Source organism: Ostrinia furnacalis, unplaced genomic scaffold (genome assembly GCF_004193835.3).
Source record: "Ostrinia furnacalis isolate ACB-3 unplaced genomic scaffold, ASM419383v2 OfSCF1654, whole genome shotgun sequence".
Lineage (NCBI taxonomy): Eukaryota > Metazoa > Arthropoda > Insecta > Lepidoptera > Crambidae > Ostrinia > Ostrinia furnacalis.
Genome location: NW_021131893.1, coordinates 118,373 through 139,242, shown reverse-complemented (window position 1 = coordinate 139,242; position 20,870 = coordinate 118,373). Strand labels below are relative to the sequence as shown.

Sequence of the window (20,870 nt, the reverse complement as noted above, 5' to 3'; positions counted from 1 at the left end):
TATTAAATGATTTTGTATAATTTGATGTTATATCCTCTAAGTATTATATGATATGTAGTTATATAATACATTACACACCCCAGTGAGACAGCTTCTCTATTATGTAGATGGGTCCCGGCGGTAGCCACCTCACGATCGTTTCAGCCAGGTTGCAATGCTGGTAGTCGACAAAGTAGAACTCTGTAATAAAAACTTACCTCGTCACCGGCGAAGGGAAGCTCTTAGGCGCTTGTAGCACGTTAGTGCGGGCGACGGGCACCGTGATATGGTTATCTATTATATATGTCGCAGGCAAATTGTATGATTCCGCATTTTACAAACGGCGTCGTCAGTTCACAAACGCTCGCTGCTCTATGAAATGCCGAAGGCAAAATGTAAATTGCCTGGGCACTTTATAATATGCCAAAACATTTGATAGCCAATTCAATTGCTGTTTACAAAATGCCGCGGCAAATTGAAGTATTTAGTTCTTTTTCTTACCACGCGAGGCGCTGCTAATCAAAACAAGAAAAATGGCGTCGAGTCGTGGTGTTGTGATACAGAAAACAGTGCAAATTCTACGTATTCAAAGGACTTTTCACATAAAAAGACATTGATTATACTTAGTGAATTAAAAATATTTTACGATTCATAAATAGGAGCAGTGAAAAAGCTATGGAAAAATGAAATAGTTTTTGAGGTTATCCGGCACGTAAAAAACGCTAAGGTGACAATGGAATCTGGTGCTCGGACTGGTGGTGGACTGCTGCGGAATATTATTGGTTTAAAAAAATATTGTGTTGTCTTCTAGACTTCTTCTAGGTATAATTAAAATGTAAGAATTAAAGGACTGACTATCGAAACTAATTTTATGTCATAGTTTTATGTACCTACCTATAGGTACGTACGTCAATAGTTTAAATTAGTTTAGTGTTGTTTTTATTACGAAAATATTTTAATTACTTTAGGAGTAGCTAGTATTTTAGGTTTGTCTTACCTGAATAGATACCTACCTGATTTCTGAAATTAAATCTGATTTGTCCAACATGTGTTTTATGATGGTCACCCTATTGCAACAATCATAGTCGAAATTTTATCAATTGAACGAGTCGCCAATTTGCCTTCGGCATTTCATAGAACAGCGAGCGTTTGTAAACTGACGACGCCGTTTGTAAAATGCGGAATCATACAATTTGCCTGCGACATATACATGGGGCCGGGCGTGAGCCACCTCACGATCGGTTCAGCCAGGTCGTAAAGTCTGAGAGTCGATGATACAATATTCTTCGTAACAAACTTACCTCGTCACCGGCGAAGGGAAGCTCTTAGGCGCTTGTAGCACGTTAGTGCGGGCGGCGCGGGCACATTGAAGTGGTTATCGATTATGTACATGGGTCCGGGCGTGAACCACGTCACGATCGGTTCAGCTAGGTCGTAAGTACCAAACTTATTCTTCGTAACAAACTTACCTCGTTACCGGCGAAGGGAAACTCTTAGGCGCTTGTAGCACGTTAGTGCGGGCGGCGGGCACCGTGAAGTGGTTATCGTTAATGTACATGGGTCCGGGCGAGAACCACGTTACGATCGGTTCAGCCAGGTCGTCGTCCTCGTTATAAGGCTGCGAGTCGATGATGCAATACTCGTCGTCTGTGTTGCCGTCCTCGCCGCCCGATTTGTTCTGTTTGAGAATTCACAAAAATAAATTAATAAATTTTTGAAATTGAAAGCATAAATATTAGTCAAAAATACGATAGCACAGACCACACAAAACACATTTCACTGTCAATATAAAAAAAGAAAAATAATATCTTTCTTTTCTCGTATAGTTTCAAAATACGCATCTTCTTGCATTATATGGAATGGAATCTTTGACTACAAATGGTACATAAAGTATAAATTCACTTTACATAAATTCAAATGTACCTTTTTCCTTTTCGGCTTCTTCGGCGAGGCCTTTGGCGTGGAGTTAGGGTCGCCCAACTCTTTGGCCACCTGCACGTTGGTAGGCTTGGCTTCCATCGCTTCCTCCACGGGCGCTGCAAAGTCCTCGTACTCCATAGACTTGGCTTCAAAGTCCTCAGTGGTCTCGGAAATCTGCCGCTGCTTCATGTTGGACTCGTCTGGGAAGAAGAATATCTCTACGCCCTCTTTCTCTGTCGAGCTGTTCAGGTCGTCTTCTTCAACTGAAACAAAATTATTAAATTAATTCAAATTGAGATAATTTATTCAGTACTTAGGCCCTTTAAAGGGCACTTGTACACGTCCCAAATATAGCTTGCCCCACCGCCACTTCGGGACAACTTAGAGGCGAATTTGAATTGAGAAGAAATGGCGGGAGAAACTCAAGTCACTTTTGTCAGCCTCTTTTGCAATTAAATAGATCAAATAAGATACATAATAAGTGCGAATTTTTGTTACTCACGAGTTGTATTTGGACTTTCTTTCATCGCTTCGGCCATGAGGTCGTTGACTTGTTGGATCTCGTTCGGCGACAGTTCTCTGATTTCCTCCACTGGTCGGTCATCTAAGCCTGAAAAGAAAAGCATAAGATTTTTTGTTTTCGGAACAGCGGAACACTTAATTTCATAAGCGAAGCATACACCTTAGTAGCTTCCTTATTGTGGTCGATCTTCAAATTCACACTCACGAGGCTGCGAGTCGCCATCCGAGGCCGCGAACGTCAGCAGCCGGCATAGGGCCGAGGCGGGTCGCAGCAGGTGCAGTGACGTCAGAGCTACTCACCCACGAGCTGCTCCAAGGGCTGGTCGGAGCAGATGCTGGTGTGGCGCGAGGAGGGGTCGAAGGGCGGCTGCGAGTCGCCGTCCGAGGCCGCGTACGTCAGCAGCCGGCATAGGGCCGAGGCGGAGTCCCAGCAGGTGTATAAAGTGATCATGTTGTTGGACGCACTCAGGTCCACTTGAGGCTGTTCGCTTTGCTGTTGAATCGAGTTACACAATGGCTTAGTGATTAACAAAGACTGAGTCAGTGCTTGAGTTATGAGAGTGGCACGGAAGTGGTGACATAGCTGACCATACAGATCTGAAGAAAATGCCAACTAATGTCGCAATGTGTACTGTTTTTGGGCATATTTCTGCGACACTGGCCCCGCCCCCTTTTCACATCTCCCTTTAGTTTCTGTGATCTGTGTAACTGACATATGATGTGACGTATCAAAGCATACAAATCTGAAGCACATTTAAAGTCTCGCTGACGTTTGAAGTCACAAGAACACCCTCCCAAATAGCTTCTATACCTGAGGCACTGAACTACACTCAATAATTTACTATGGTAAGATCATAGGATAAGAAGGCTATTCATCTAGGACATGGCCAGAAAATTACAAAATTAAATATTACTTACAGGGTTATCCTTATCGTCCATCCTCAAAGACAGTTCAAACAGTCCCAGATCGATCACGCAAACGTAGTCTTTATTCACGTCTGGGTGCTTATCATCGTCCTGTGGCACGCGCGCGTTAGGCTTGCTCAAGTTCAGGTGGGCCAGGAATAGCGTACATTCTTGGGCTAGGAACCGCAGGCAGGATGTGTTGGTCTCTGCTATCAGGTTGCTAGAGACGCTGAAGTTGCCTAGAGTCAATAGGGTACGGATTGGCAGGTACAGAGGTCTGGAAGAGAAACATAGGTGTTAAATTTAGATACCTATATTATGTAAAAGAAGATTTATAGTCTATTCAGCGTAAGAAAGTGATTTTGACACTTCTATTTAGTGATGCGCTTCTTCTTTTAAACCTAATCGATATTTTTTAGAAATGAGAATATTTTCTTAAGAAATCTAATCGACTTTTTATTTGTTTGATTTTTAATTTTATCTACGTTAGTATTTTAAAAATCAAAATTATATCTACGAATTTTAATTATCTGGATATGGAATAAACGTTGTTACACAATAAATCACAAAGAATTAAATATTATGCATTTTATTCAATAAAAACAACAAATAAAAATGACAAACAACTCGTGGAGAAATCGCGAAAAACACAACCGGCCATAATAAGGCAAACGCACACGTACTGACTGAACTTTGACCTGTCTGAGAGAATAATTGGGATTCGATGGTGAGATGACCACCATACCGATTATTATTGATTGATTGCGATTGTTCTTGTCCAGCCCTATGAGCAAAAATTCCGATTAACGCATTATGCATTTCATGTAATATTTTTTCACAAATTTTAATAAATAATAAACTAATAGGTATTTGAAATTCTTGTTTAGGTTAATAGAGAAAGATTATTAATTGTCTTTTGAAAGGATAAAGTCACAAAAAAGTGATTGATATTTATACCTCAATATTTTTATTCTAAGGAAGTTGGATTCATGAAACGAAATGTTTCATCTGTCTAAATCACCATCATAAGCTGAATGAACTATAATTTATTATTGGTGTGTCTTTAAATTTTGGGAATACCATATTTTTGTAATGGTGCGTCCACACTGGGCGAATATGCTCGCGCGGCAAACTCAACATCTTGCTCACTCAAGAGCAGGGTGAGCAGGATGTCGAGTTTGCCGCGCGAGCATATTCGCCCAGTGTGGACGCACTATAAAGCTTCATTGTATCTTTAATCTATGGTTTCATGTTGTTAGATTAAGATTCAATAGCTGTATCCTGCCTCTTAAAAACTAAGCTGTAAAAGAGATGCACAGACTATTTATACAGATAGCAAAGGATAGATAGGAATAGGATACACTAGTTTTCTAAATGCTGTATTATAGCCTCTATTTATGGTCCTTACCTGTAATCAACCGCACAGTCCCACACGTGTACATGTAGTTCTGATAGCACAGTGGAAGGCGTGTACCCTGGCACGGGGTAATCTATGACATCTATGACGTCCATGAGCTGGGTCAGCCACGCGATGCCTTTGTCGCCTCTATGGCGGAGCGTTGCTTGCTCTATGCCCAGCGCGATGCAGATCGTCTGAGGAGTTTAGGTTGGATTTGGATTACGGTTTTTTCAAATAATATAAATTAATTAATATAAAATAATCCCGTTTGGTTAGGTTGAAGGGAGATAAATAGAAAAAAAAACAACAACAACATAATTATGTACAAAATTGTTACACAAATTAAAAAGTTTCGTTAGTCATATCGTGTTATGTCAGGAAACGTGTGAGAACGCCAAACATCTTATCACGGCCTCTTTTGTACACCTTGATGTTACGTATTAATATTGCACGACATAATTTGTGATAATTTGTTGGTGGAAAGATTTATCACTGTAAATACCTTCGTATTCACTAAGCTGATTGCCAAGGGTTACAATTTAGACATTTGGCAAGTCAATTTGGTAAAACTAGAACTGAGTCTTGAAAGTGGATTTCCTAAAGTCTATTATCAGTTATACCTTCAAATTAGGCGTTTCCGAGTCCGGTTCGACCTTGAGCGCTAGAGAGAACATGTCTTTAGTCTTCAAGTTCTCCTTGATGATGACTCCCTTAGCGGACGGGTAAATGGTGCTCTTCAGGTGTGAAGGGAGGATGTTGCCATACACGCGGAGGTTAGGTTTCTCCGAAGGTATTGTGATGAGAGCTAGAAGATAAGGAATACATTAGTACTTTCATTTTATATTTTCCCCACGAAATAGGAATGAATGCACTTGCAGGATAAGTTTTGCTTAATAAATACTATTCGCTCAATCTGCGAGGGGGCTCTGGTGACCTGTATTACAAGTTTTTTCTGAGACCTACATCAGGCACCAGTCTCTCACAACTATATGGGTACACTGGTCCAGCATTGTAATAAACCTAACTTAATTAAGACGCATGTACTGTTGGGAGAGATAATAGACGAGTTATTTATTTATAAATAGGGTTCAACGTACTATAGACCACAGTGTTAACTATCCATCCGTTTTTGCTCTCGCTCTCATCAAATGGTGATTCTTTGCGATAGAACGAGACGACATGACCGGCAATGGGTACTTAACACTGTTGCCGATAGTACCTACTTATTTTGACAAAACTTTACAATGTTAACACATGAGCTACTTTTGATCGAAATCTACGAGGCACAAGTTGGTGAGTTGTTCAAGCAATTTCGACTTTAATGCGACAACATTAGAATTCAAGTTCAAACTCACAATCATGGTACAGAGTAGTCTTCCCCGCTCGCAGACACAGCTGGGCCGTCTTGGGGCGTCCGTTGAGCCCGCTAACCTGGCACAGAGCCAGTTTGTGCGCCTCCAACACCAGCTCGCCCATCTGGCCGGGGACTACGCGTTTGTTGCTGTCCTGGAGATGGAGTTTTAGTTAGTTAAATATAAAGGTGATAATAGCTTAACAGTGTTGACATCGGCCTGTCAAGTTAAAGGCTTCCACAGACCAAACGCGGGGCAGTAGCAGCGCAGTTTGAATACGGGCCCGCGCAAGTTGTAATACAAGAAACTCTTTGAAGCGTGTCACACCAAATGGCAATGCCAGATTTTGTATGGAAGGTGGCGTCTTTTATTTTTCGCGCGGCCATCGCGCGAAAAAAAAAAGACGCCAATTTCCGGCATTGTCTTTTGAACGCGGGCCCGCGCTCCAACCGCGCCGCACTGCAACTGTCGAACGGCAAACGAGGCGGCGCGGATGCGGGACAGAAGCGGCGCGAACGCGGGCCCACGCTGTTGTATTACTATGGCGGCCATATTAGCATGACACACCGGACGCAGGGCGGTAGCAGCGCGTTGAAAGCGGTTTTTGAATATTGAAATTTTTGACAACCGCCCGCGTTGCAACTGCTTTGAAACTACGCTGCTTTCAGTGTGCCTCAGCCGCGCTGCAACTGACCCGCACTGCTTCTGACCTGCGTTTGGTCTGTGGAAGCCTTAAGAAGCTAGGTTAATCCGCGACCGCAGAACTATTGTGATGAACCCACTGTAACTTACATAAGCTCATATTCAGCTTGGAGCTGTTCTCGGTTTTTATCAAATCGACATATGGTATTCCACTGTTGAATGAATCCCTAGGGAGTGTCAAATAGCACGACCACCTACTTTTTTAGGTACGTCCAGCTGACTATCTTCTAAATAATTCACTATGCTCCGTAAACTTTCCAACACCAAGTAAAATGCAATGCAAGATGTGAAACCATAAACAAAAACTAAAATTAAACCCAAATTAAGAAAGATTACAAAAGTTTCAAAGGAATATTACAGTAGTAGATTTAATAGCTCATTGAAATGTTTTAGAGTTCAGACAACGCTATTTCAATCAATTCAAAATGTTTAACCATTTTCTAGCTGTCTAAAAATATAGTCTACCTAAGCCTAAAAATACTGATACATAAAGCGAGTTTATGTTACGTTGGTAACATTATAAAAAATAAACTACTCACCCTGACAGGAGCATATATCGTCAACAACCCCTTCCCGACCTTCAAAGTCAGGCAGAAGTCGTGAGTGTCCTTGGTCTCGTGAACGATCTTTCCGGCCGCGTGTCCCTTCTTGAACTTATTATCGTAGGTGGAGTAGTAAAGGTTCTCTTCTTCCGAAGACGTACTGTCCGAGTCTGAATCTGCGGCAGAGGTAGGATCTTTCAATCCTGTGCGACGAACTAGTTAGTATAACTTACATCTATGTATTTCATTATGATTCAAGTTCTCTAGGAAACTTCCTGTAAATTGTTTGGATCAAGACTCTTGATGATTTTTATAGCTACAGAATGGGACCTAGGAGAAGGACATGGGCTACTTTTTATCATTAAATCATTAAGAGAGTGAAATGGAAGATCAAATTGATTTATTGAATAGAAACAGAATTCCTTCTTTTAATTTCTTTAGTTAGTGTTTGCGCCACTTCAAGTCTTTCCCACTATTTGAATCAAATCGATCTTTCGATTTGGGAACGCTTAACGCCGTAGTTCGAAATTTGAATTACCTACCATAGACTTTTTTTATTCCGTTGAGATCTCAAACTGTGCGTGTTTTGTGCCGCATAAAAAACTGATTTATAGTGTAAAATACGCAAAATTGTGGTGATTTCTGGCTGTGATCGGATTCCCTAAGATCCAGCAGGCTATTGGATAGTGAGAAGAAGGCGGGCCCGCCAGTAAGCAGACTTTTCATCTTCACGTGGTGGATCACGGTGAGAAGACTTGATGTGCTGCAAGTAAGTGTCCCTATCGTCTGTAATTTTTGATTCGGTAGTGTTCAGGACGCGAAGTGGCCGCTGTATTCCTCACTAGCCCATTTTCTCGCAATTTTTAATAAATTAAACAACCTTTTACTCAACCCGCTATTTTGTGTGGATTCGCGGCATACTATTTAGCCCCCACAGTTAGAAAAACAAATTGTTAGACTTTTTTAAGGGCGCGTGCACTATAGTGCAGTCGTTATAACGACTCAGTTAAGAAAGCTATTTTCAGGATTTTAAAATATTGCGACTTTTTTAAACAGTTCGGAGTCATCGCAAGTGCGGACATAAGTTAGTAAATAATGTAATCGTTGCAACTTACCATACCCGGTGCTTTTAAACTCGCTAAAAGCGGGGTAAATTGATGTATACATCAGCGGGTTGATCTCGTACGGATCAACTATGTGCGGCTCCCACAACAGTAGGTCTGAGTTGATGCGGTTGTAGATTATTTCATACAGTTGTTTGGATCTGGGGAAAAACATAACTAAAGTACAGTCGACAGCACAACAGACCACTCAAGTTTGTTGTAGAATAGAACTTATTACAATTAGATAAAGATGTGTTTAAAACGAGTATAGATCGCGCAACGAAAGTTGAGGCAATTATATACTCACACTGACGTAATATTTGAATACAGAATACACAAATTAGAAACGCAAGACTTCAGCGCGACAAGCGTATACGATATTTGCTTGTGTTTATGGCCTCAATTCTTGCTGCGCGACATATGCAGTCATCTGTACGGGGTTTTTCAAATAAGAAGTTTTAAACGGAACGTTTTAGGAACCGTAGACGGAAAATTTATACTACTTTTACCTACGTTTAAAACTACAACTACTACTAATAAACTACTAATAAAAATTACAACTATCAACGGTTAGTATGTAGTTTCATGAATGAAAAATTAACATCCTGCTCAAAACATCATTTTTTTTAGACATTATTAAGTAATTTTTTATTTATTATATTCTTGTGTCACGACTTCACGAGTGAGCTCACCACAATAGTAGAGCGGCAGCGGGGACCGAACCCGCGTTCCCCGGATCACCGGTCGGCCAGTCCGACCCCTTCACCGTTCGGCTATCGTGGCTTCAATTTGAAAGAGCATTAGGTACTTTTCTACTTACTCAAGCTGCAGACTGAGTATCGGCAAGTTGAATTCGAGGTGTATCGAGGAATGTTCTATGGCACTGCTTGTGAATTCCGCCATTTCTTCTTCATTGCCGGGCACTATGAGCTCCTCTTCTTGACCTAGTTACCAAAAGCACAAAGGTTTAAAGCATGTTATGGTTAAGTTTATTAAGTTGATAAATGGTATATCACAGTGATAATTTATTCCATGTAACACACAAAAAAGCGAGTTGTTTTAAACAAATACAGATTGTTTTTGAAAAATTTTAGAAACACCATTGAGGTATACACCTTGTACAGGACGACGTAGGGCTCATGCAATGATAAAAGAGAAGTTCGTTTAGGAACCACAATGCCACAGACACATGTCAAAATTACAGCACCCCTATTTTGGGGAGTGTAAAAATAACTTACTTGGTTGCGCATCGTTTTCATGCTTCGTAATGCTCTGGTGGGCCATCTTCTTCGCGCTAAAAGGACTAGGGTTGGCGTTGTGTAGGTTGTTCATGATATACATGGACGTCGTCATCGGGTTCGACACGGCTGGCTCGAACGATGGCTCATCGGACAACCCGTCGAACGGGCCTTTGCCTTTGCGCGGCTTGAACGTCATTGAGATCCTGTTGTAAACGAAATTAGACTTTAGAGTAGGGTAATTAAAGTTTTATTTGATTTGCAGATATTCTGAAATTCCCTGTTCAATGACATCCGTATCTAAAGATATAAGAATGTTTTGACAGTAAAATAGAATTATAAAAACTTACGTAGGAATCGGAACGAAGGCGTTGCCGCTTAGTACGTTCCCCTCCATTGGATCGCTCATTATTGATCGAGCTATGTGCGTTGGTGGTAGGCTGTCATTTTCCTGTAACAGAAATTCATGTAAATCACGCAAACGCAAGTACAGAGGCAGTCGAAGACACATTGGTACTAATGGCGTCATTATGTCGAGGCCCTTTATAAAAACATGGAGCTAAATGGAAAATATTTTTTTGGTTTCCAATAGGTGTCATAACTTTATCATAATACTTCAAAGAGCCTATGTCAGTGTCACATAACACCAGTACTCAATCAGAAGTTGACGTCATATTTTATGACTTATTGGATTACTAACATACGCCTCCCCCAATGATTTCCATAATGACCGGTTGGTAGCGGCCTGCATCCAGCGCCTTCCTGCTACCTTACCGACCTGATCGTCGGTCCACCTTGTGAGTGGACGTCCTGTGGCTGAAATGATGACGATGATTGATTATGAAACTTACATGATAGTACAAGTCAAGAGTGGAGGTTTTGAGCGTCACAGTGGTCGGCAGCGGCCGCGCGCTCGGAATCTGTTGGGAGCCGATGGTGACGTTCTGGAACTTGAACGTCAGGTAGTCGGCTCTGACCTGCCGTAGTTCCCGGTTTATTCCCGGTCGTAGGTCTGCTACGGGGAACCTGGAGGGAAAGTCAAAAAGTATTTTCATATGATTGGGATAAGGTTCAATTTCAACGAGAAGATTCGAGTAAGTTGATTCTGCAGTGCAGCGCTTGCGCAGGCTACACGTCTGCGACCATTGTACATATTGTGTGAGCTTTATATCGCATGTTATATTCACTTTAGCGCGGTGGTCGGATTAGGGCACTGCAATGAGAAACTGAGCTGGTAATATGGCGGCGACTGCGCAAGTAGCAACGCTAGCAAACATCACTTTCATGTCTTAAAGAATAGGGTGCATTCTCTTCTTTAAGACATGAAACTTGCAGCGAAAAGCTAAGACGTTTGTGACGGCGTTTGTGCAAAGATGACACCGGCGATCTTCACTGACATTCGCTCCACGAATATAATTATAAACTTTAAGTCTTACAGAATAGCGTGCATTCTCACCTCAGCACGGAGTTTAGGTTGAGGCACTTTAGTAATATGAGCTTTATGTCTTATAATATAGGGTCTATTCTCATCTGAGTACAGCCTTGAGATTAGGACACTGTAGCGCCGGCGGTTGCGCGGGTGTCACGCCGGCAACCGTCACTGACACACGCTTTACCAATGTGAGCCTTACGCCTTTAATAATAGGGTCCATTCTCACCTGAGTACGGCGTTGAGGTTGGGACACTGCAGCGAGAAGCTGAGCTGATTCTATGGCGGCGCGGCTGGGTAGTTCGTTCGCTGGGTATTCGCTCGACTAATGTAAACTTTACATTCCTTAGAATAGGGTGCAATCTCACCTGAGCACGGCGTTCAAATTAGGGCACTGCAGCGAAAAGCTGAGCTGATTTTGTGGCGGCGGCTGGGTAGATGTCGCGCCGGCGGGCTGCGGGCTGTCGCACAAGAACGTCGCCGACATACGCTCTACTAATGTAAACTTTAAGTATTATAGAATAGCTTGCGTTCTCACCTACGCATGGCGTTCAGGTTCGGGGTGCTGTAGCAATATGTGGTTTAAGTCTTACGGTATAGAGTCTATTTTCATCTGAGTACAGCGTTGAGATTAGGACACTGTAGCGCCGGCGGTTGCGCGGGTGTCACGCCGGCAACCGTCACTGACACACGCTTTACCAATGTGAGCCTTACGCCTTTAATAATAGGGTCCATTCTCACCTGAGTACGGCGTTGAGGTTGGGACACTGCAGCGAGAAGCTGAGCTGGTTCTGTGGCGGCGGCTGGGTAGTTTTCGCGCCATCCACTAATGTAAACTCTAACGGCCGAATACTGAAACACTACTCAAATCTGTCACTCAGCTGACGGGCTCCTAAATTTAAGTATCCTTCAATTTTAAATGGTATTCTCAAACGCTACTCAACGGATTTGAAGCCGTGATCAGCTAAGCAGCTCTCAAATGTTTACATAATGGCAACATTTACCAAAAAAAGTATGTTTTCATTTACACAAATGATAACTTTACGTCTTTTATCCATTACACGCAGCGTCGTTTGGTTATGTATTGTCTTTTATGGAAATATACTCAATCAACTTAACATAGAACAGTTTATTTTTAGTTTCTATTATATATAAATCTCGTTTTATCATATAAAAATTTTGTTGACAGAGCATCAAATTGACAAATCAACAACTCTTGGAAATGCTGCTATGCGATGTCCCCTTAATTTATTTATTTATTTAAAATCTTTATTGCACACATAAAAACAGTGGTACAACAGGCGAGAAATAGATCGAATAAATAGATATATAATATCGAGAATAGATAGATAAATAGATTAATCCTCAGAAATAGGNACATTATTTACCACTATTTAGGTCGATTTAGGTATAAGAATAGGATTTAAGATACCGCGCAAGCACTCTCAAATTTAACAGCTGCTTAAGACGATTTGACAGTTGTTTGAGTAATGCTTAGCGTTGAATGGCGTTTCAGTATGCGAAAATTCATTTAAGTGGAGTTTGAGTGCAACTTAATTTGAGAGGTGCTTAAAAATTGAGAACTGCTCAGATATTGTTTTGAGTATGCGAAATGTAAGTTTAGGAGCTGCTTAACTATTTGAGAAGCCGTCAAATATTTAAATGGCGTTTCAGTATTCGGCCGTAAGTCTTATACAATAGAGTCCGTTCTCACCTGAGCACGGCGTTAAGATTAGGGCACTGCAGCGAAAAGCTGAGCTGGTTCTGTGGCGGCGGCTGGGTAACAGTCGCGCCGGCGGGCTGTCTCCACTAATATAAACTTTAAGTCTTATACAATAGGGTCCGTTCTCACCTGAGCACGGCGTTCAGATTAGGGCACTGCAGCGAGAAGCTCAATTGGTTCTGTGGCGGCGGCTGGGTAGGTGTCGCGCCGACGGGCTGCGGGCTGTCGCACAAGAACGTCGCCGACATACGCTCTACTACTGTCAAGTCTACGTCCACGTGGAATGGTGTGCATTTCATACTGCAAAATATAATGGATTTTAATATCATGTAAAAAAGGTTTCTATTTCTGTGGACTACGAAATAAAAAAGCGATGCGAGATGAAGAAAAATAGTGTCCTCGTATACTAACTATAGCGTTATTTGACGCTCAAAAATGTGTGTGGGGGAGTTTTGAACCTAGAGACAGTCAGGTTATCACACTGCGTCGCGCTCCGCCGCGGAGCGCGTGATTTCATATAAAAAATCACGCTCGCAGACGCGTGTTTTCTATACAAACTGAGGTACATACTTGCATACAATGATTAAATCTGTCGTCCCGCGCTCCGCGAGTGATAACCGCCTTAATATTCCTACAAATAACACTTACACAATATCTGTTGTGGGATGAACAAGTTTTTTCTCTCCAGAAATCCTCATGTATTTGGACGTCTGTTTGAAGTTTATTCTGACATTAGCACGTGAAGTCGTACTCTTTTTGTCATCGTCATCTGTAAAAAACAAAAACAATATTAGGGTGCTGAGACTTCCAATGTTTGTTATTCGTCGTGGTTGTTGTTTCAGCCAAATGACGTCTACTGCTAGACAAAGGCCTCCCCCAAGGATTTCCACAACGAACGGTCTTGCGCTGCCCGCATACAGGCACTCCCGCGAAATTTACCACCAATATTTGTAGTGAGAAGTAATGAGGATTTTCGCGAATGAAAAATCCGCCAGATGGCAATACGTAGACATGAGGTCCAAGTGCTGCATGATTGGTTATTTTTGACATGACATTGACAGATATGTCAAAATCCACCAATAACGCAGCAGTCAGACCCCACATCCACGTCCCGCCATCTGGCGGATCTTTCATTCGCGAAAACCCTCATTGGGAGAAGATTGATTGAGTGAATGAATGGATGAAGTGAATAAAGCGATGAGGTTGAGTTTAGATAGTGGTTATATTACTATGTATATTAATTACCTTTGTTTTCAAACCGTATCAGGTCATAGCCCTGTGGTTTGCTTGCACCTGGCGAGTACAGGCACTCTCTGACTAGCATTCTCCCTATGGACGCTTCGCAAACCGTCTGGTTGCCGTGACTTGTTGTCTTGTCGCTGCCGTCCAACGTCACTTCAGATGTTAATAGCCTGTAATAAAGATTTTAGTTAGAAGTCTGAGTTATAATCAACTAGCTTTCCGGCCGCGGCTTCGCCCGCGTGGATTTTTGTCTGTCACAGAAAAACTTTAGTGCGCACGTCCCTGTTTCAAAAACCGGGATAAAAACTATCCTATGTCCTTTCCCGGGACTCAAACTATCTCTATGCCAAATTTAATTAAAATCGGTTCAGTGGTTTAGGCGTAAAAGCAAGACAGACAGACAGAGTTACTTTCGCATTTATAATATTAGTATATACATAGATAGGCGTGAAAGCAAGACAGACAGACAGAGTTACTTATTTCGCATTATAATATTACTATAGCAGTATAGATATAGATTCACAAGATTTTATTGTAAGGACGACAGCACATTGACCTAAACACAGGCGCCTTATCTCGTTATTATTACAACAACAGCTTAGTTTGCAACAAAAATTTATACTGTGATGTGCTATACAAGTTGCAAGTTATGAAGAATTGGATTTATAATAATGACACTATTTCTGAGTTATAAGCATAGTTAATTATACGTCGTTCCAGATTATCTGATTTAAACTGAAACTGGTACTCACATAGTGATGTTACTTGGATTTATCTTAGCACTGATCTACGTTATTGTACCGAATTAGTGGTAGGGTTTAACTGAGACGTGTAATATCCCTTTAGAAATCCTATTGCTAAAAACAAATGATTAATAATGAACTATCCTGATTAAATAATAAGACTTACCTCAAATGGTTTCTCTTCGTAGCATTGTCTATGGCCTCATTGGCCATAGCGAAGTCTTTCTTGCCGCTGTCGGCCAAAGCGTACGGCGGTAGGCTCTCGAAGAACTGTCGGGCCACGTCGTGCATTTTGTTGGTGGAAGACGGCGAGATGCAGTCGTTACCCATGGGAGTGGGGGCCAGGATATCCTTGAAAACAAAAAATGATTACTTAATCGATATTTAGATAAAATATGATTAGTTTTTTATAGGTGACCAAACTGACAATTTTTGTTTGTTTTAGATATTCTGCTTTTTTTAATGTGGGTTTTTACTTTACCAACTGATGTCACGACACTGGGTCGTTAAATAATTTAATACGAAGTTCCCGAAGAATCTAAATGTTTATAAGAAAGTGATTTTTTATACCTTTAAAATGTTGAATTTTAATTGTTGGGTTTTAAAAAATAAATTAAATTACTACTTACCTTATGTAGAAGAACACAGGATAGTGAGGCAACCCTGAAGCTGATGTGAGACACCTCTGCTGTGGGGTCACCGTCAATGTGAGGAACTGTAACAAATAAATATTATTTCAAAATGTATGTATGAAAGATCTTCTTTATCAGTCCATTTTCTTAAACCCAATTTAGTCGGTGTAACAAAGATGTTAAAACTTTTAAAGAGCAATGTACCGAAACTCGGTTCGTAGACCCTTGCTGTAGTACAAAAGTACTACAGCAGAATATACATACCCTGCCTAAAGTACGGCCAACGAGCAGCAATACCAAATGTAAACAAACCCAATGTTATGGGTGAACCCGTCTGACTTTGACATATTTTGGCGGGATAACGAGACATTACGACAAATCACAAGATGGGAAGAGACAGAATATATTGTCAACTCGACTAGTATCGCTGCTAGTTGGCCGTACTTTACCTTAATATCTACGTCTACTACGAGTACCTTTTTTGTTACGTTTGATGCGTGGCTGTACTGAGGGCATGTTCACACTCGAAGTCATGCTGGTGCTCATAGAGCTCACGGAGGAAGAGAAACTCTCTGCCATGTTGCCTGGTGACGTCATCGGGTGGAATGTCTCGTTTTCTGTGTCGCTATCGTCTGATGAATAAGAAAAAATATGATTATTCCAAAAAGGTTGCTTTTAAAAGGCATAAAAACTTAAAATGATGAAATGAAGAAGAAAGAAAAATAGCTTATGGTTGATTGTACCAGGCCTGTTCATCTCCGCGAGTTTACATCGAAAACAAAACACGCACGATGGCCCACCTACAGGATACTATTCGACAAGGCCTCACATACAAGCGAACATTGACTCACGCACGCGTTTTCTTGTGTATGATGGAAGAAAATAAAGAAAATGGTGTACTAAATACTGTGCAGTATTTAACTGCCTAAATAATAATAAAAACACAGAATGTACTTTTTTAAGTTGCCTCAAGACACTGCGCCGAAGCTATAGGGCTGACTTCGGTAAAATGATGTGACGTGAGATGCCAAACTGCGGAAAATGGAAATTTTTTAAAGATAGTGTAAAATTACAACAACATACCAAAGCTAGGGCCCGACCAGCCGTATTTGCTGCTGCTAGGCCTTAAGTTCTGTCTCTCCAAGTTTCCGAGCAGTTGGGCTTCTATAAGCTGGAAGTCAGCTTGTCTCATTGGCTTGCATTGGACGTTGATATTGCTCGGACGCAACGGTATATTGCTAAAAAAGAAACCAAAATGAATTATTTTTTTTGTTATGAAAGTGAATCAAAGATCAGCAATATTTTCAGATCTTACCTAGTGTCTTCTAATTGTGGTTGATTCAGAGCATCTATCAGCTCAATCAACGTATGTAACTGCCTCGGCGATATGAACACAATACAAGAACCAAAAAGCATCTTTACTTCCACTTTCGGCCCCTCCACTTCTTCTGAATGTTTAACTTTGAGCGCCAATTCTTGCTGGCCTGTCAGTGTCGCAAAGAGAATAGGATCGGGCTGGTTGGCCCTTTCTTCTGGAGTAGCCTCTTTAATTTCCGTTTGAGTTCTTATTTCAGGTAATACTTCTTTGATAGGGTCCGATTCTATCGTCGATATAACGCTACGAGTTTCGTAGAAAACGTCAGACACTGTGCTTGTGTAGTTAACTTCTGACGGGTCAGCTGGGGAGCCATCAGATTTGTCCGCTTGTGACGACACAGACTTTTCCATTATAAGACTCCGTGCCATAGTTCGCAGTTTTGAAGGGAACTCATCTGTGTACAATGTGACTCCTTCAAATCTGATCTTCTTGTTTGTGTATGTGGCGACGATGTACGTCTTAGATTTGTCAGGGTCTGTTGCTTCCGGTGTGGGTTCCACGCCAGCCTCGTCAAAGTAGTCTATGCTAAAAACAATAGTGAAATATTTGTAGTGTGTGTACCAGTGTTGAGAAAGAGAATGTATTGTTTAGTATTTGTCCCAGATTTGACAAGTAATTGCTATTCCTATTATGTTAAGAAATAATATGTATAAAATGGTTTGAGACTTCAAGAGGGTATTGTATTCTGAAATTATCATATCTAATTATGTAACATTTAGTAAATTAAAAACACAGTACATAGATACTGTATTAAATTTTATGAGAAGTAGTGATATGTGACTGAAGGTCACAACGATTGCTATAAATATAATCAGTTCCAATAAGGTCAGTTGTATTAACAAGGAAGTTCTAACGTATTGTCCTACTTTAATACTTCAGATGTACTCTCTGACTCACATGATATTCAGATAATGAAGATAAAACTTAGCTACGAAAATGCTTACCTTTTAATGTGTATTTCTAGCGCAATGCCTCTGTCACCACTTTTAGGAACATGTTCTAATCTTATTTTTGTATTTACAAACTTTACTTTTACTCGACTTAGAACTGAAATAAAAAAGTTATTTTATTGTAACATTCTAAAAAATGAAAACAGGTGGTTAATTATAATGCGAAAATGTACAACAGGTAATAAACAAAATTGTTCATAACTGCTGTAATAAAGATTGAAATAAGATCATAAGACCTACTTGAATCTATGGTATGTGCAAACATTTCAATCCCTTCCACAGGGTTGGTCTCTTGCGGGCCGTCTTCCTCACGCAAGCACTCAGCCGCCAGCTGCATCGATGAGGACATAGAGGACCACATGGACTCCAGCATAGATGATACTAAAATCGGTTGATTTTGGTTAATAATAAAATGTAGTAAAATCATTGTTTATAAAAAAAAGTTCTAAAAATACCTTCAAGAAAATAAAAACAAAATTTTTTGTTGTTTTCTTATTTATGTGGTTTGTGTGGCTAAAGAATTAAAGTACAAAATAACATTTCTTGGAAAAACAAAATAACAAAGTATACCACATCGAAATTAGAGACAATATTACAGACATAATTTAGTGATTAGCATCAAGCCTGTTCTTCGTACATTTGCTATTGAATATTGAATAACTTTAGCGTTGGTTCCAAATTATATATTCAGGAAATGATTCATGCAAAATATAGCACTCAAATACACAACTTACCAGCTTCTTGCCGTACTTTTGGCTGAACGGTAAGTGAGAGGCCGTTGACTTCAACAATGGAGTCATCTTTGAGAAGGGTGGACCATGGAATAGTGACAGTTATCTCTCTCATATGACCGTCAACTATTTCCAACGGCCAGTTTTGTGTGTCTCCCAACTCATTGAGGGCCTAAAATATATTTTTAATAGTTAAATGTGGGTAGTTAGCATCATCATCTCTAGAAATAAAATGATAGACTACACAGTGTTTTTTTATTTATTACAAAAGTAATTTAAGTTATTTTAATTGCATTTCATTATCTACTAATAAATGTCACAATAATTAATACTAAGTGGATAATAATGCCCAATTATATTATAATGCTACTAAATGCAGAGCTAGTGCATCATTTACGACAAATTTGATTACAATTTAATAAAAGACAAAAATTAAAATAGAACAGTTTATAAGACTTCCATAAATTTTCCAGTGGCTATTAAATTTTATAATATAAAATGAATGTGGGTGGGTATAAATATATCATGCACAGTGATTTATTACAACTGTAGTAAATATTATTTACAATATTGAGCAAGTTTGTAATTATGTTTTTTTATATTGACTTTTACATTTAATGAGTGAAAGTTATATAAATTTAAAACATGTTCAAAGTAAATTAATGTACTAACAATGTTAATACATTTGTTGAATTACTATACAATGTAGGTAGAAATATTTTTTCTTTGTTTCGTCCCAACGTTTTTCGCACGTGGGACTTTTCAAGTAATGCGCACTTTAAATTGGCGAGGACGCGTGGTGTTTTAGGCGGAAAAATGATCAAAATGTACCCTGCAAAGGGATCTAAGGAATATAATTAACTATAATGAGTTATAAATGGAATAAACTTACCTCGCAGTCAAGGCTAACATCGCATACCGTCCCTGTGCCATTGTACAGGTCGACACTCAGCTGATCCAAAGTCAATTTTTCTTCAAGAAAATTGCCCAGGTAACGCTGGAGAAGGTACCTGCAGGCTCTTTTTTTTATGCTTTCAGACCATGGTAGATACCAAACCATCTTTATCACTTTATTATGTTCATCACACTGAGAATTTATACTTTTGTGCGTAATGACTATTGTGATTTGCGTGTGAATGACTTACGAACGTAAATAAACATGACGTTCCGTTTCACTCAAAGTAATTTTCGTTCAGAAATCGGACCGGAAACAGCTGATTACATTCGTTCAAAAACGGGTCATAATCTGTGTGTTTAAAAATGAGCTATTTCGAGCTCAGACTGAGCTCAATTAAATTGACTTATTTTAGGTTTTATTTATTACTAGCTGACCCGGCGAACTTCGTACCGCCTTAGCGTAGAGATTTTCTTTATATTTTTTTCCGTAAAAACCTTGTATACCTTGATTTTTTAGAATCCAGCAGAGATGTAAACAAACACTTTCATACACAATTACACCATAATCACTTACGTGTTCATAATATCATACACATTATTTAACAAGCCCATGAAACCAACTTTATTTTCACGTTTATACAAGTTTGAAATCAATCTTTGAAACAAATTATTTTAGCAAAATACGTGGACGATGAAAATTTGTGACATTGTCAAATTGACTTGACGTTTAAAATCATGTGTTATCTCCATATTGTCTATGACTTGTCTCTGACACATCAGTGCCGTAACCTGTGAGTCATAGACAATAATCTGTAAATTTAATCGATATTATTTTAAGTATTCACTTATTTCGATTACTGATTAATTTTAAATAAAAAATATACGATACTTTGTTTAGTTTTCCAGCGATAACTTCGACAATATTGGAGATAACGTAAATTTATTTTTCTACTTTTAGTGTTTACTTTTTCGGAGTCAGTTTAATTTTTAGTCGGTTTTATTTAAACGAAATTATGTTACTTTTTTATGCAATTATGCTTACGTATTGTTCCATTGTTTATTTTTAAGAAAATAAAAAAACTTCTTTCAATGAGGGTTTTCGCGATTGAAAAATCCGCCAGATGGCAATACGTAGACGCGAGGTCCAAATGCTGCATGATTGGTTATTTTTGACATGACATTGACAGATATGTCAAAATCCACCAATCACGCAGCAAGCAACAGCAAGCAACAGAAGTTTAATAACTTTACGGATATCATTGATTGTTTTACTGTCCAGTGTGCTTTTTGATTACATCTGTGCATACAGTTTGTTTCCTGTTCTCGTAAATTTCATAATCAGTTCACATTCAATGTTGCGACTTTGTTGCATATTTTTAGTATTTTGACGATCACCCGGCGATGATACGCAAGTACTACAACATTTCACTTCGCGATTAACGAGAGGTTTTGTCGCATCACTAGTTCACAGACTAAAAATAT

At 39.8% G+C, this 20,870-nt stretch overlaps 1 protein-coding gene across 2 annotated transcripts; it reads right to left on the bottom strand.

The window, feature by feature from the left end:
- Nucleotides 1-1,427: 1,427 nt before the first annotated feature.
- Nucleotides 1,428-19,658, bottom strand: LOC114353366 (autophagy-related protein 2 homolog A). 2 transcript variants are annotated; one of them, XM_028305335.1, is made up of 26 exons: nt 19,384-19,658; nt 18,495-18,663; nt 18,001-18,141; nt 17,755-17,857; nt 16,748-17,335; nt 16,516-16,670; nt 15,909-16,064; nt 15,430-15,515; nt 14,967-15,151; nt 14,061-14,227; nt 13,464-13,584; nt 12,945-13,115; nt 10,515-10,689; nt 10,014-10,114; nt 9,664-9,869; nt 9,246-9,369; nt 8,438-8,586; nt 7,320-7,525; nt 6,082-6,232; nt 5,347-5,531; nt 4,736-4,920; nt 3,340-3,604; nt 2,722-2,914; nt 2,402-2,509; nt 1,903-2,162; nt 1,428-1,657 (listed from the first exon to the last, which is right to left on the bottom strand). In XM_028305335.1, exons 1-26 carry the CDS (start codon nt 19,549-19,551, stop codon nt 1,445-1,447), a joined length of 4,731 nt encoding a protein of 1,576 aa, XP_028161136.1. In that variant the 5' UTR covers nt 19,552-19,658; the 3' UTR covers nt 1,428-1,444. The 2 variants fall into 2 exon arrangements, with proteins under 2 accessions (XP_028161136.1, XP_028161137.1); XM_028305336.1 differs by having other exon boundaries at nt 7,320-7,498; nt 19,384-19,657.
- Nucleotides 19,659-20,870: the final 1,212 nt, after the last annotated feature.

Bases quoted from the DNA above. Each gene is read 5' to 3' on its own strand.
- LOC114353366 (XM_028305335.1), bottom strand. From the start codon at position 19,551: ATGGTTTGGTATCTACCATGGTCTGAAAGCATAAAAAAAAGAGCCTGC. The intron at 10,690-12,944 runs GTGAGAACGGAC...CTTTCCCTCCAG, and splicing joins AATCTGAACGCCGTGCTCAG to GTTCCCCGTAGCAGACCTAC. The intron at 2,915-3,339 runs GTAAGTAATATT...TCGATTCAACAG, and splicing joins TGGACGATAAGGATAACCCT to CAAAGCGAACAGCCTCAAGT.